General features: G+C 38.2%; 1 protein-coding gene across 1 annotated transcript in view; it reads left to right on the top strand.

The window, feature by feature from the left end:
• Nucleotides 1-234: 234 nt before the first annotated feature.
• LOC135080903 (uncharacterized) overlaps nt 235-13229 on the top strand; it is a 59787-nt gene continuing 46792 nt past the window's right edge. The window contains exons 1-4 of the mRNA XM_063975633.1: nt 235-362; nt 3985-4433; nt 7124-7234; nt 11588-11791. Coding sequence (XP_063831703.1) covers nt 235-362; nt 3985-4433; nt 7124-7234; nt 11588-11791 — 892 coding nt within the window. The remainder of the gene's footprint in view (nt 363-3984; nt 4434-7123; nt 7235-11587; nt 11792-13229) is intronic.

The raw sequence follows: 13229 nt of genomic DNA, 5'->3' as shown, positions 1-13229 counted from the left end.
GAGGATTTGATGAGTGCTGCTGACAACGCCACTCTTGTGGCGGAGTTTTGGGCTGACACTGTGTAGGTTTGTTGTCGACACGAAAATAAGAAGAAGTTGTCCTGTCCCGCAGCTGGTTTTCAGAGGGTAAGTACACGCGACGAGGATTACGCACTCTTTTGACAGTGACGGCTTATCAACAGTTTGGTATGGTAGCTTATCGTCCACAGATGGGCGTAGGTTTATATTAGTATAATGACGCAAGTGGTGGCCGTGGCGGGCGAACCGGTGTACCTGCCGTGTGACATCTCCACCCAGGACGAGGAGGACGCGGTACTGCTCGTGCTGTGGTACAGGGAGGACTTGGGGACGCCCATTTACAGGTGAGGGGTCTCTATATTTACGTTCGTTTCAGTCAAATGACGTCCACTGCTGGACAAAGGCTTCCCTCAAGGATTTCCACGGAACTGCGCCGCCCGCAGCCAAGCACCTCCTGCGACCTTCACCAGATCATCGGTCTACATAGTGGGGGGCCTGCCCGAACTACGTCTTCCGGCCCGTGGTCGCCGCTCGAGAACTTTGCCCCAGCGGCCATCAGCTCCACGAGCTATGTGCCCTGCCCACTGCCACTCTAATCGAATCGAATCGAATCGAATCGACTCAGGTCTCACCTAACCACTAAAATCCAGATGGTTATGATGATGATACAGGCCTCCCCAGCAGGCCAAGCGAATCCTTATTACTGTAGGAGTAAGAGCGAATTTACATTTCTTCCTGGTAAAATATGGGCCAACAAATAAAAAAGTTGCGCCAACATTTTAGTACCTACATTGTTCAGAGCCTTTTCTTGTCACCAACGTACTCATTGCAGTGAGCGTTAACGAGCTTTCTTTGGAACTTTCAAAGCACAAAAAGCTGTCATAAAAGTTATTAAGGCAAAGTATAACAGGCGTGAGTGAAGTTCAAAGAAGTTCAACATACGATTTAATGTATTTTAATTTTAGTTAGGTAGTTAAAACATTCAAATGATAATAAAAAAATAATATGTGTGTCACTGTGAAATTATAATATTTTAGCATGACGTCTTATACAACAGTTTGTAGGCATTTTCATATCTAGGTACGTGTCTAGTTTATTGCAGTCCAATGCAAGATACAGGCCAAAAGCAAAAGAGTTTTTTTACAAATTTTATTTTTGAGTCTGTTGCATCGAAATGTTTCATAGACCAGTATCACCCCTTCCTTCTTCTTTTAATGTGCCTTTCCCATTTCAATTCGAGTCGGCCCTCCTTTTCACCCAACTTCGTCTAATCTAATACAATTAATTTAATAACATCACCTACACTCGGCATCAAATAAATCGCACCTCCCGCGACAAGCACTTATCAAACGTATGCATCCCCACTTCCCACCAACATTGGTACCATTTTAAAGCCTAATTCTAAACTTAATTTCAAGGAAAGGTTTTTACCCCAAAAATGTGTCTTCAGAAGGATCCAGAGTCACTTCTTCAAAAAATAGGTATTTACGCTTGGGCCAACTTTTATGGCTATAAAACTGTTAAATTGGGATTAGTTGCTATCCATCTGTTAAAAAGGACACGTAAGATCATTATTTGGTTTTATAACCACAAAAATTGGTCTATTTGGGCCCATAGGTGAGCCCCAAGTGAGGCCTTTTTTCAAGTCACATTTATGGTACATGTTAAATTGTTTATAAAAAAATTAAATGTGTTTTTCTTTAACTTTATTTATTGGGCTTTCAAATAACACCAATATTGTTGGGGCACCATGATTGTGACAGAAGAAAATCTTTAAAGTTCGCGTCGCGGAAAGTGCGGTTTATTTGATGTTGAGTGTATTCACATGGTAATCAATATCGCACCAACTAGCAAAATGACTTGATGAACAATTCACGCGATCACGTCCAAATCAGACGTGCAATCACGTCACTTGACGCGATTCAGTAATTCCATTCACACAGATTGCTTGATGAGCTGTACACTTGAACCGGTCGATGAGGATTTCCTTCGCTTATTGGCAAATACCATAAACACTACTCCAACTAAACACGGCCGTGAATTATCAACCCACTTTGGGGCTGGTTTAAGGTTTGAAATAAAAGCGTTTTTCTGGATTAGGAAGTTGCTTTAATTTTTTAAAGGAACAACGAATTGCTGGTGATAACTTATGAATGATCAAAATGAATCCATTTATTCATTGTATGTAGTATCTTAAGTCTTCGCAGACATGGGACTTTTTTGTCCACAGAAGACAATAATTATATTTGATGCAGTTTGGAATCTACTTATCTCAATATTGATGGACAAAAAAAAATAATAGTTCATTTTGATACTAGTAAATGACAAAAAGTGCATGAACTGTACTTGCATAGCTCACACTTCTATAATATAACTCAAAGGTGACTGACTGACTGACTGACTGACTGACACAGTGATCTATCATAGCACAGCCCAAACCACTGGACGGATCGGGCTGAAATTTGGCATGCAGGTAGATGTTATGACGTAGGCACCGCTAAGAAAGGATTTTACGAAACTCCACCCCTAAGGGGGCAAAATGGGATCCACACGTACGAAGTCGCCTCCGCTAGTATTACATAAATCTTGTATGACAAAGGTGACTGAGTTTCTTCCGTCACTTCTTCTCATCACCAGCCTAGATGTCGTCCCGAAGTGGTGGTAACGCAAAGCTAAGTTGGGACGCGTATAGTGCCTTCCAATCATCCTTGAGCTAATAAGGAATTTTTATTTTTATTTATTAATTTTTTGCTAGTATTCTGTCACTTGCACCACAGCCTCACCTCACTGAGTTCTTGAGCGCCTCAAACGCGACAGGCCTTGAAACTTGACAAGAGCTTTAGTTTAATCGCTTTGTTTGATATTCTCTTAATAAGCTACCATATTGATTTGTCTACCCTCCTTGTTTTGTGATTCCAAAACACGAGATTAGTCAAAATGAGGAGTGAAACGATCCTTCTTCTAGGTGATGACGTCAAAGTTCAAGAGGTTGAAAAGATTCTTGATTTGTGATGTTGCTATTTGTTTTTTCACCTAAAGCAGGTATAATAAGTTCCGTACCTATATTAAATGATATGAATGAAATGATATACTTTACTTTACCACCAAATATCAAGTTTACGTGACCGTTAAAACAAATAATATCAAGTAATTTAAATCAAGGGGTTTTTATTGTGTGCGGGCTTGAAATTGTATTGAAAAGTGCCTGTGACATACACTCTTAAAACTTAACATACTCGTAGAGAAATAAAAAGTCCTTTCGGTATGAATTTTTAATCGAACTCTACATAATATTTTCCTTTGTCCTTCCCCACCAAACGCTTGATCAAAATTGTGAAACTATAAAAATGCTAGAATCATATTTCATTCCACTTTTAGTTGGGTTATTCAAAACAATATCCGTTTAAAACTTTTTGCATGCAAATTCTATGCACATTTTTATTATTTTCAATAAGGTTTATTAGCAGTCTATGTAACTTGATAAATTCGTTGAATTTATAAAAAAAAATATCAATCAACTATTCGCTGGGGGATAGAAAATTACTACTGATATTTTTGTAGTTTGAATGAAGCATATTATAATATGCGGTTATAGTGCGACAAAGCTTTTTGTATATGGAGAGATTTATCTGGGGATAATAATAATATCATCATTAATAGAGGAAGGAATGACAGTTCGTTCGTTTCAGCCAAATGACGTCCACTGCTGGACAAAGGCCTCCCCCAAGGAATGACAGTAATATTAATATAATAGTGACTAAGTTGCTTGCGCTGCTTCTTCTCAGCACTGTGCCATTTATTGTCCTGAAGCAGTGGTAGGGTTAATACTGGGACGTGTAAAAGTGCTTTATAAAAGCCTACTTGCATAAATAAATGAGTTTTATGAGGTTTTTATGAGTTTATCATAATAACTCAAAAGCGACTGGTCCACTTATAGTTTTACTCATTTATTCTCTTTGCCCGCAGCGTCGACGCCCGCGAGAGAGACTTCGGGGTAGCAGAGCGGTGGTCAGACGAGAGCGTCTTCGCATCGAGAGCCTACTTTTTACCAGAGAGGAGGCCGGCTGAACTGGGAGTGGACCGGGTCCGTGCCTCCGATCAGGGCGTGTACCGGTGTCGGGTCGACTTCAAACAGGCCCAGACCAGGAACTCGAGGGTCAACCTCACTGTCATTGGTAAGTTTATGATTTCATTGAGAGCTCTCAAGTTTTTCACCCCCAAGAGAAACTTCGGGGTAGCAGAGCGGTGGTCAGACGAGAGCGTCTTCGCGTCCAGGGCCTACTTCCTGCCAGAGAGGAGGCCGGCTGAACTGGGAGTGGACCGGGTCCGTGCCTCCGACCAGGGCGTGTACCGGTGCCGGGTCGACTTCAAACAGGCCCAGACGAGGAACTCGAGGGTCAACCTCACCGTCATTGGTAAGTTTATGGTGGCTAGACGAGACTCTATGAGTTCAGGGCCTAATATACTATGGATTCGTAGTTAGGTAACAAAACAGCAGTAAGGCCCTGGTCTTGGTTATGATGTCGCATTAATATCCTGTGCAATATACTCGTTAGTGCGAGTTCCAGAAGTAAGGAACCTGAAAATTGGTGTCAATGACATCAATACGAGACTAGTCGACACCATTGCTCTTATGCATTGCTTCACTGTCAATCAAAACAAAGCAAAATCTTCCAGAGCGAGGTGTTAACTCTTCTCGGAGCTAATATTTGAAACTAACACAGTTCATTAAGCATCTGCGTCTCCTGACTCGACGAAAATAAAATGTTTTTGTGTTCTAGACACAATAAAGTCCGTTGTTTATAGTAAATACGTTTGCTAAAGCTAACAAATGCGGCATGAAGCAGCACAATGGCGCGCGTCTTGTTGCGGAATTTGCGAATGAGATTGTTTTTGTTTAAAATAATGAACGAGCTAACAATTTTAACTATTTAATTAGTGGTAATAAGCTTTTCAGGGTGTATTCATGTCTAATTAAGTTTATTTACAATGAAAAATAGCCACGATAGCCGAACGGTGAAAGGGTCGGACTGGCGGACTCGAGATCCGAGGAACGCGGGTTCGTGGTGAGCCCACTCATAACACAAGCTTAACACGAGGGGCTAACGGGACTATTAGTAATTTGTACAATACAAAAAAATTGCTAATAATCATTTAAAAAAATTGTTCATATTAGTAAGACGATGTGTGGTACATCACTTACGGATGCTCGCCCACGAGGTTAACTGTGTTTGATATCAAAAAGATATCGTTGTTGGTCGCTAAAGCTACTGTTTAATTGTTTAACAAATAATTTTTCATCAATTAAATACTGTACAAATTATTGTGTACAAATTAACAAAATCATTTCACTGACCTTTTAACAGTTCTTATAACAACAAAGTCTGCAAAGCAAATACTTTAACAGTTAACTGGACCTAACAAACTGCATGTGGCACACAACGCATTTTGTAGGAACAAGAACCAGATTATTCGGCGAAGTGCGCGACACTTGGACCAAAGCACCAACACAAAGGCGTGCTAAATATGTCAAGGAGCACGTTTAGTTGTGCTGGAATGCAGTAGAAGTATCCAGGAGATTGCAAATCTAGTTTTCATAAAATAAGTATTAAAGCAAGCTGATAAATATTTTTGTTATGTGATAAAAAGGAATAAAATCCTGAAAACTGGACCTCGTTTAGTGGTTTTACTAAATAGCTATTCTACATACAAGAGATGGTGGAAAATAGATCTCAAATTTTCTTTGAAGATATTGAAAGAAAGAATTAGAAGATTAGAAGTAGGTATTAAAAATTATACCTACTCGCAGTATGAGGCCCGGTTTCCACCAAGACGGAGAAGAGCGAAGCATAGCGGAGAAGTATCGGGCCGTCAAATTTTTCTACAGACTGACAGCGGCAGTGACATGGCGCGGACCGGCTGTACGGAGAAGTGGAAATAATGAAATGTGATTGGTTATTCAAAACACTTCTCCGCTCTGCTCCGCCTTGGTGAAAACCAGGTCTATTCTTCTGGGCAAACTCGCTCCTCAAAACATTGCTTTGCACCCTTCTCTGGTGAGGTTTCTATCAAGAGCAAGCCATACTACACTAAAAACTATCACGAACAATGCCAATCGGAATCAATTCAACAGTTTTTAAAAAAATCTCCAAAAAATCAAAATCAAATTATATTAATTTAATTTTGACCACTAGTGGCACTTATTAACGTCAAAATATAGTATAAAAAGGTAGCCTTTAATTCTTATTCATTCAGCTAATTTAATAAATACTCTTCTGATTTCATTGACCCTACGAGTATCTTACTCTCTATCTTTATAAGAATTGAGTCTATAGAAACTTCCTATCAGAATCACAAGGAAATCTGGGGCCATAACAATTTGATAAAAGTAGCCCAGACCTTTAAAGGTAACAATCTCGAAATGAGAAACGAATGGAGGAAAAATTTTCTACTTCATTTGCCGACGGCAGTTATGCCGATCGTAATGATAATTGGAAATCCCGACTCTATCAGTATTGATAATGAGATAGATATAATTTCATGGTCTTTGTTCCTTGCTTCTTCGCCTAAGCTTTTTACTTTACGGGTGGCTTTATTGAATTTCAAGTGATACGGAACTTTTGTTGTAAGAAAATATAGTGAGAATTTATTGATAGTGTTTTGTTTCTTGTGAAATAAGAAGAACGTTCTATTATTACCTAGAGTGTATTTCATATTTTTAAACGACTTCAAAAAAGGAAGAGGTTATGGTAGGTACGATTCAATGCAAATATAGGGTGTGGTTTTGTAAAACAACGCCCATCTCAGGGGTGGTAGTACACATGAAATCAATTAAAAGAAATATAAATAAAATGTTAACTAATTACTTTATTAGTAAAAACCCTGGTTCAAACGTCTCCTAAAAGGATACACTTTTGTAGTAAAAATAAAGACAAAATCACTCATCGGACTTGTCTCATTTACAGAGTCTTATTTTAAAAGGATATCATCGATTTCAATTACACCCTGTATTATAAAGTTTGCCTTACCTCACCTCTAATTAACAAATCGTTCTTTTCTCTTTCTTCCATGGTTTTTTTCTAATCATAAATTTTTTTGTTACCAGTGCCTCCAAACAAGATGATCATCATCGACGACAAGGGTGACGTCAAGCAGGCCATCGTCGGGCCCTACATCGAGGGTGACTCCTTCACGCTCAAATGTGACGTCTCAGGAGGTGAGTGAACCCTACGGGAGTACGAGTGATGTGACTCGTATAATATGCCAGAGGTAACGGAACTAAAAAGAAAAATTAACTATGAATATACAGGGGGACCCAAAAAGTAGAGTCAAGCACAGAAATTTAAGGCTGGTATTAGAGGCACGCTGACGCACGCTGACCGTCAGCGCTGACAGCCGAAATTTATGAAGCGTTGGAGCCGAGCGATCAGCGTCACCCAGGAACGTTCCCTTCGATTACATACATATTGATCTGTCAGCGCCGACGATCAGCGAGCGGTCAGCGAGCGGTCAGCGCGATTCTAAAACCTGCCTAAAACAATCATAACTCGAAAACTTTTAAAAATCGCGGAACATACATGGGGTGATTCGGTTAGCCCTAGTGATCGGCTTGACACTACTTTTTGGGACATCCTGTATGAACTGCTTCTCTCTTATTATCAGGATCATTGGTAGGTACTTAAGAAAACAACAAAGAAATTAAAAAAAAAACATCATCAAACTTTGATATTAGGCTGTTGTAGTTTGAAATAGATTTGATTACACGTGCCTTTACGAAAGGAATACAAAAAACAACTTTGACGCCTAAGCTAAAACATTGAAAGAGTAATTTAAACACTATTTATAAATAAGCTCCTTAATTTTGAGTATTAGAGCTGTTTCTAATAGTGATTGATTTGATTTCAGATTTTATTACAGATCAAAGCAACTTACCTCTTTTGTCGGCGTTTTTATAGGTAATTTCAGCTTAAAATGTACCGATTACCACCTGACAAACCGTACTCCGAAATCGGAAACAAATTTATAAGGGCCCGAGATAACAGCCAAAATTAAGCGTTCCCGAGTTCTCCCATAAATTAATACATTTCGCACCCTCATTATGAACCTACGTCGTGTGAAGATGTAAAAGCCAGTACGTTTTGTACTCAGAAGAAAAGACAATGCCGGAAATTGGCGTCTTTTTTTTTTCGCGCGGCCATCGACCAAACCTAGTTTTTTCATTACAAAATAGTGTAATAAACCAAACTTACTATGACATGACGTATACCTCTAAACTCACTCTGAACTGAGTTTCGAGCATTAGAAGTTTGATGATTTTGCATACTAGATTTGCTTTTTGCCCACAAGTTTTGTATGAAATTGCAACAAAATAGTGACATTGTATGTGTAAACAAACAATACTATTCATTAGGCCTCAGTCTCGAATTTAGCGGGCAGCGGGGCGGCGGCGGTAGCGGCGCTGGTCGATGGCCGTGCGAAAAAAAAAGACGCCACCTTCCATACAAAATCTGGCATTGCCATTTACCTATCTAAGTTACAGTCGATGGTACATAGGGCTATACATTTTGTTGTAAAATTGAACCTATCATCCCTTTAATATCGACATTCAACCAGCTAGCCCTAAGCGTTTTGCGAACTCCTCGAATTCGCTGCCTGTTGATATCTTTTCGAACACTATTATGCGGGCATCTTCAAGGCGAGATTGAATAGATACTGGGCACTGGGCAGGTACATATAATAATAATAATAAATACTCTTTATTGCACACCAAAGAACAGAACAGAAAGAAACATATGTGTCACTCTAGACTCCATATTACTTAAAAACAGGTTTTATTGCTGTTCTTTGCTGCATTACTACAGAAACCTTAAAATACTTAGGTATAATAATTACAGTGTTTAACAGCATATCAAGCTTAACACTATGAGATCTTATGTACCTACCTAGTTATAGAGAACCTATTACAAAATAGGTTCTCTTTTTTCAACAAGTTTGTATAGTCTAATCTAATGTACTTATTTAGTACCAATCGACTGCATAAATATTGAAATGTTTCTATCTGTTTTACCTGCGCTGTGTACATTAACATTGACAGATTTTGTTACGTAAAAACTCACCTCACCCTTTTCATTCTGTTTTATATTCATAATGGATTCGGACGAGTTATCCTCTGTAAGGGGGAAATTAATTAATTTTCAACAACCTGAATTTATTACTCGATTGTAGCTGGACGAAAGGAGTTAGGCGACTGCCTACTATTATGAATTAATAACGTAGCTACGTATTGTCACAGAATAAGCACCTATAGTAGGTAAGTACTTTAGAAATAATTTCTGACGAAGTAAGAGTTATTGAGTTTTATGAATAAGAGATGAAGCATTAAAAATTATAGCAACTGTACTATTTTGGCACATGAGCTTATAAGGCTTACCAACAACAAAATGTAAAACTATAGAAAGATATTTATAAGGTTCTTATTTCCCAGGAAAATTATTTATACAGGGTGAAAGTCCAAATTATTAGGAGCGACTCTGAATCAGTAACTTAATCGCTTTACATAAAGAAAACGCTTTTTTTTTTCATTATTTAATTATTTTTATCCGCTGCGGTTCAAAATTGGCAAAGGTGGATTAACTTCGTTCATAGAAAAATTCGCTCACACACATGTAACTGCAAAGCTTAATACCTACACATAATGGTGCACGAAAATAAGCCTCGACCTTTAAAACTTAAGATATAGGCACCGCGAATTAGATTTCCAATATATTGTTTTGAGAAAAATACCACGATTAAAAATAATTAGGACATTGTTAAATTACCCTGTATTTTCCACAAAGTTTCTTCCCAATAGCCTTCAAATGTTCTATCCTTTATCAGACGGGGAAGCAGCACTTTTTATCAACTCAGAACTTAAATATTCATTTTCTTAAGTGAACGCTTGTCTAATCACTTTTAGATCCATCTTCCCCGAAACTCGATTAACATTCAACATCTTTTAATTGAATAACTTAATTTAGTTCTTCGCTGGAAGACTCGAGCATAGAAGATATTGATACAGTAAGCTTCATTTTAGGTAAATAGATGAACATTTTTATGCATGACAAAGCAGGTATTTGACCGTAATCGCACCTGGTGTTAAGTGAAATGCAGTCTAGGATGATACATATCTGCCCTGTAAGTGCCTATTCACTCTCGCCTTGAAAAGGCCCGGATTAAGTGTTCCTTGTGTAACTTGAACCTTCTATAAAATTCATCGATTTATTTTGAACCGTATATGAAATACAGATCGTTCCAAATCCACTTATAAATTAAAGGATACAAAAAGGTTGTAAATATTTTTTAGCATTTAGTTTCTTTAGACAAATTTTCCGTCACCGCATATACACATTTTATATTTGTAATGTTTGATTTTATAAAGTACTAGCGACCCGCCCCGGCTTCGCACGGGTGCTAAGTATACATTAAACCTTACTCTTGAATCACTCTATCTATTACAAAAAACCGCATCAAAATCCGTTGCGTAGTTATAAAGATCAAAGCATATAGAGAGGCCTATGTTCAGCAGTGGACGTCTTATGACTGAAATGATAATGATAGAACATACAAAAGATTGTATTTGTAGTGAGCCCTTTGTATTTTTTCGATTGTGACCAATATTGTGCCAATATTCACAATTCGTCGTTTCAGCCAAATGACGTCCACTGCTGGACAAAGGCCTCCCCCAAGGTTTTCCACAATGAACGGTCCTGCGCTGCCCGCATCCAGGCTCTTCCCGCGACCTTTACCAGATCGTCGGTCCACCTAGTAGGAGGCCTGCCCACGCTACGTCTTCCAGCCCGTGGTCGCCACTCGAGAACTTTCCTGCCCCAACGGCCATCGTCTCTACGAGCTATGTGCCCCGCCCACTGCCACTTGATTTTAGCAATTCTGCGAGCTATGTCGGTTACTTTGGTTCTCCTTTCACAATTATATTAGCATAATTTTTATTATATCTATTCCGCGAATTCTTTCGCTCTTTGATGATTTAGTTTCACCGTTATTCGATTGTTATTTTCTTCATTTGTCTCGAAGCGAAGTTTTGTTATGACTTCTAAAACATTTCGCCGATCAGTTTTAATGAAAATTATTGAGAAAACGAAGAACTTTCGTTTTGTTGCCTTTTATGTTTGCCACCTGGCATAACAACGAGAATCATTCGTTAGTAGTTGTTGATTAAAATTATAATATTAATAGTTTCATGAGTAAATAAAATACATTAGCGAAAATTTCCACGAAAAACACTTTCAAAAATCTCATAGAGATCGAAATACGAGCACTTAACTAAACTGCTTTTTTTAAAAGAAACGTTTTTAATTTTAATAATGCCGTCACAGATTAGTTTTTTTTTAAATATTTTTAGGGGTAGGTCAAAGGTCAAGATGCCTCCCATAGCAATTTGATTCATCCATTCTGAAACACCCTGTAGCAAGTAAGGTGAAGCATAGCTGAATCACAGATTTTAACATAACTTTTTACACATTTGGTAGACTTAATTGTTATTTTTAGAATAATACAAACTTTTTTCCTCCAGGTCGTCCAAGGCCCTGGGTCAAATGGTTCAGGGACGAAGTGGAGACTGACACTCCATCCTCCCCCCTTTCGGGAAATGGAGTTCGGGGGATCCTCAGGGTGGGGCCATTAACCCGGGCTGACGTCAGAGCGGCCCTCACGTGTAGGGCCTCGAACCATCCCCGAGCGCACCCTATCGAGACCACACTTACTTTGGATATGAACTGTGAGTATTTAGTATTGTTTGTAGCCTAGTTATGTACCACACGTTCGCGCTAAGTTTGCCGGTCCGTGGAATGCGCGTCCCCTCCCTCAACCGCGATTAAACGCAATTAGTTAGTGATTAAACGCAATTAATGTGTCTTATTTTACCCAAATACAAAATTTTTATCAATAATGATAAATAAAAAATATTTTAAATATAGTTTGTTATAGTTATAGACCCTACCCTTCGAGTGACGTCATATCGCCAGCGGCAAACTTAGCGCGAAAGGATAGTAAAACTTCTGGACGTGGACGGATAAAAAGTAGCTGTGTAAGTTGATAACGCCGTAAATAAAAGGTTTATTATTAATTTTTGGTATTAATTTGGCCTATTACCACAAGAAACACTTTGTCACGTTAATAACATAAATTGCGTGACTTTTGACCGTTAATTAATTACTGCCTAATTATGCAAGGCGTGTACTTAACATTACTGAAAACTAATTTCGACGCTTAATTCTAACATCAAAACATAAATTTTACAAGTATATTAATTCCCACTGAACAAAACTAAGTTTTGAATAGTGAGCGTTTCGTTTCACGCAGCTGCGAGTAAAAACTTATCGCCCAAAGCGAAATGCCAAGAAGTGAACCCGCGCTCACTCGCTCTTGTCTCTAGAGAACCTCCGACACTCGTGTTCTTTGCCTTCAAAGAGTTGCCACTTACTCTGAGACAGTGCCGACTATATTTCACGTAGTTCAAAGTTTGTGGAACAAAAGAACGCGGGGAATATACGGTCTGGTGGTCTGGTGCACAATTTTGTAAAATGACATGTTTTATTTTTTATTTTGAGGATTTATTTGGTTGCTGAAGTCTGTCTAGTTAAAAAATCTGGCCAGTTAGAAAAAAAATTCAAAATAATACTTGATGCTAATGAAAAGATTGTTCCATTTTCGAATTCCTGTCAAAATCAAGCTGTATCTAAGTGGAATAATGTGATACGACGTTCATAATCAATCATGATAATTTTATCAGTGTACTGGCCAGTAAGAAACCTTTGAAACGATTAAATTCCAGCGCACTCGATTGTCTTTTGTTAATGTTTACATCATTTTATTCAATTTTGTGTTCGTTCAAGTTAAAATTAACCAAAATTAATGTGATCTCAAATACAAATAATGAGATGAGAATTTGAAATAATTTTATCTGAAATGAATATCAGGTAAATTTTATTTACTTTACTAAGCAAAAAAGTAGTGGTAGGCCAAGTTTATTTGAGACGTCCAAAAGTGCTTTGAAAGATCTAATAAACATGTCTCTTAAATAAAATGCTTTGAAAAACCGAATAAGTGTGAGCGTGAACGTCTACGGCAATAGGTTTTGTATCTTAAGTAGATTTAATAACTGCGAGTTTGCAACAAAATAGTATTCCCCGATATGATATCTACTATACTTACGC

The sequence above is a fragment of the Ostrinia nubilalis genome, chromosome 18 (assembly GCF_963855985.1).
Source record: "Ostrinia nubilalis chromosome 18, ilOstNubi1.1, whole genome shotgun sequence".
NCBI lineage: Eukaryota > Metazoa > Arthropoda > Insecta > Lepidoptera > Crambidae > Ostrinia > Ostrinia nubilalis.
Note: the sequence above shows the minus strand (reverse complement) of the source record. Positions and strands in the feature narration are given on the sequence as shown.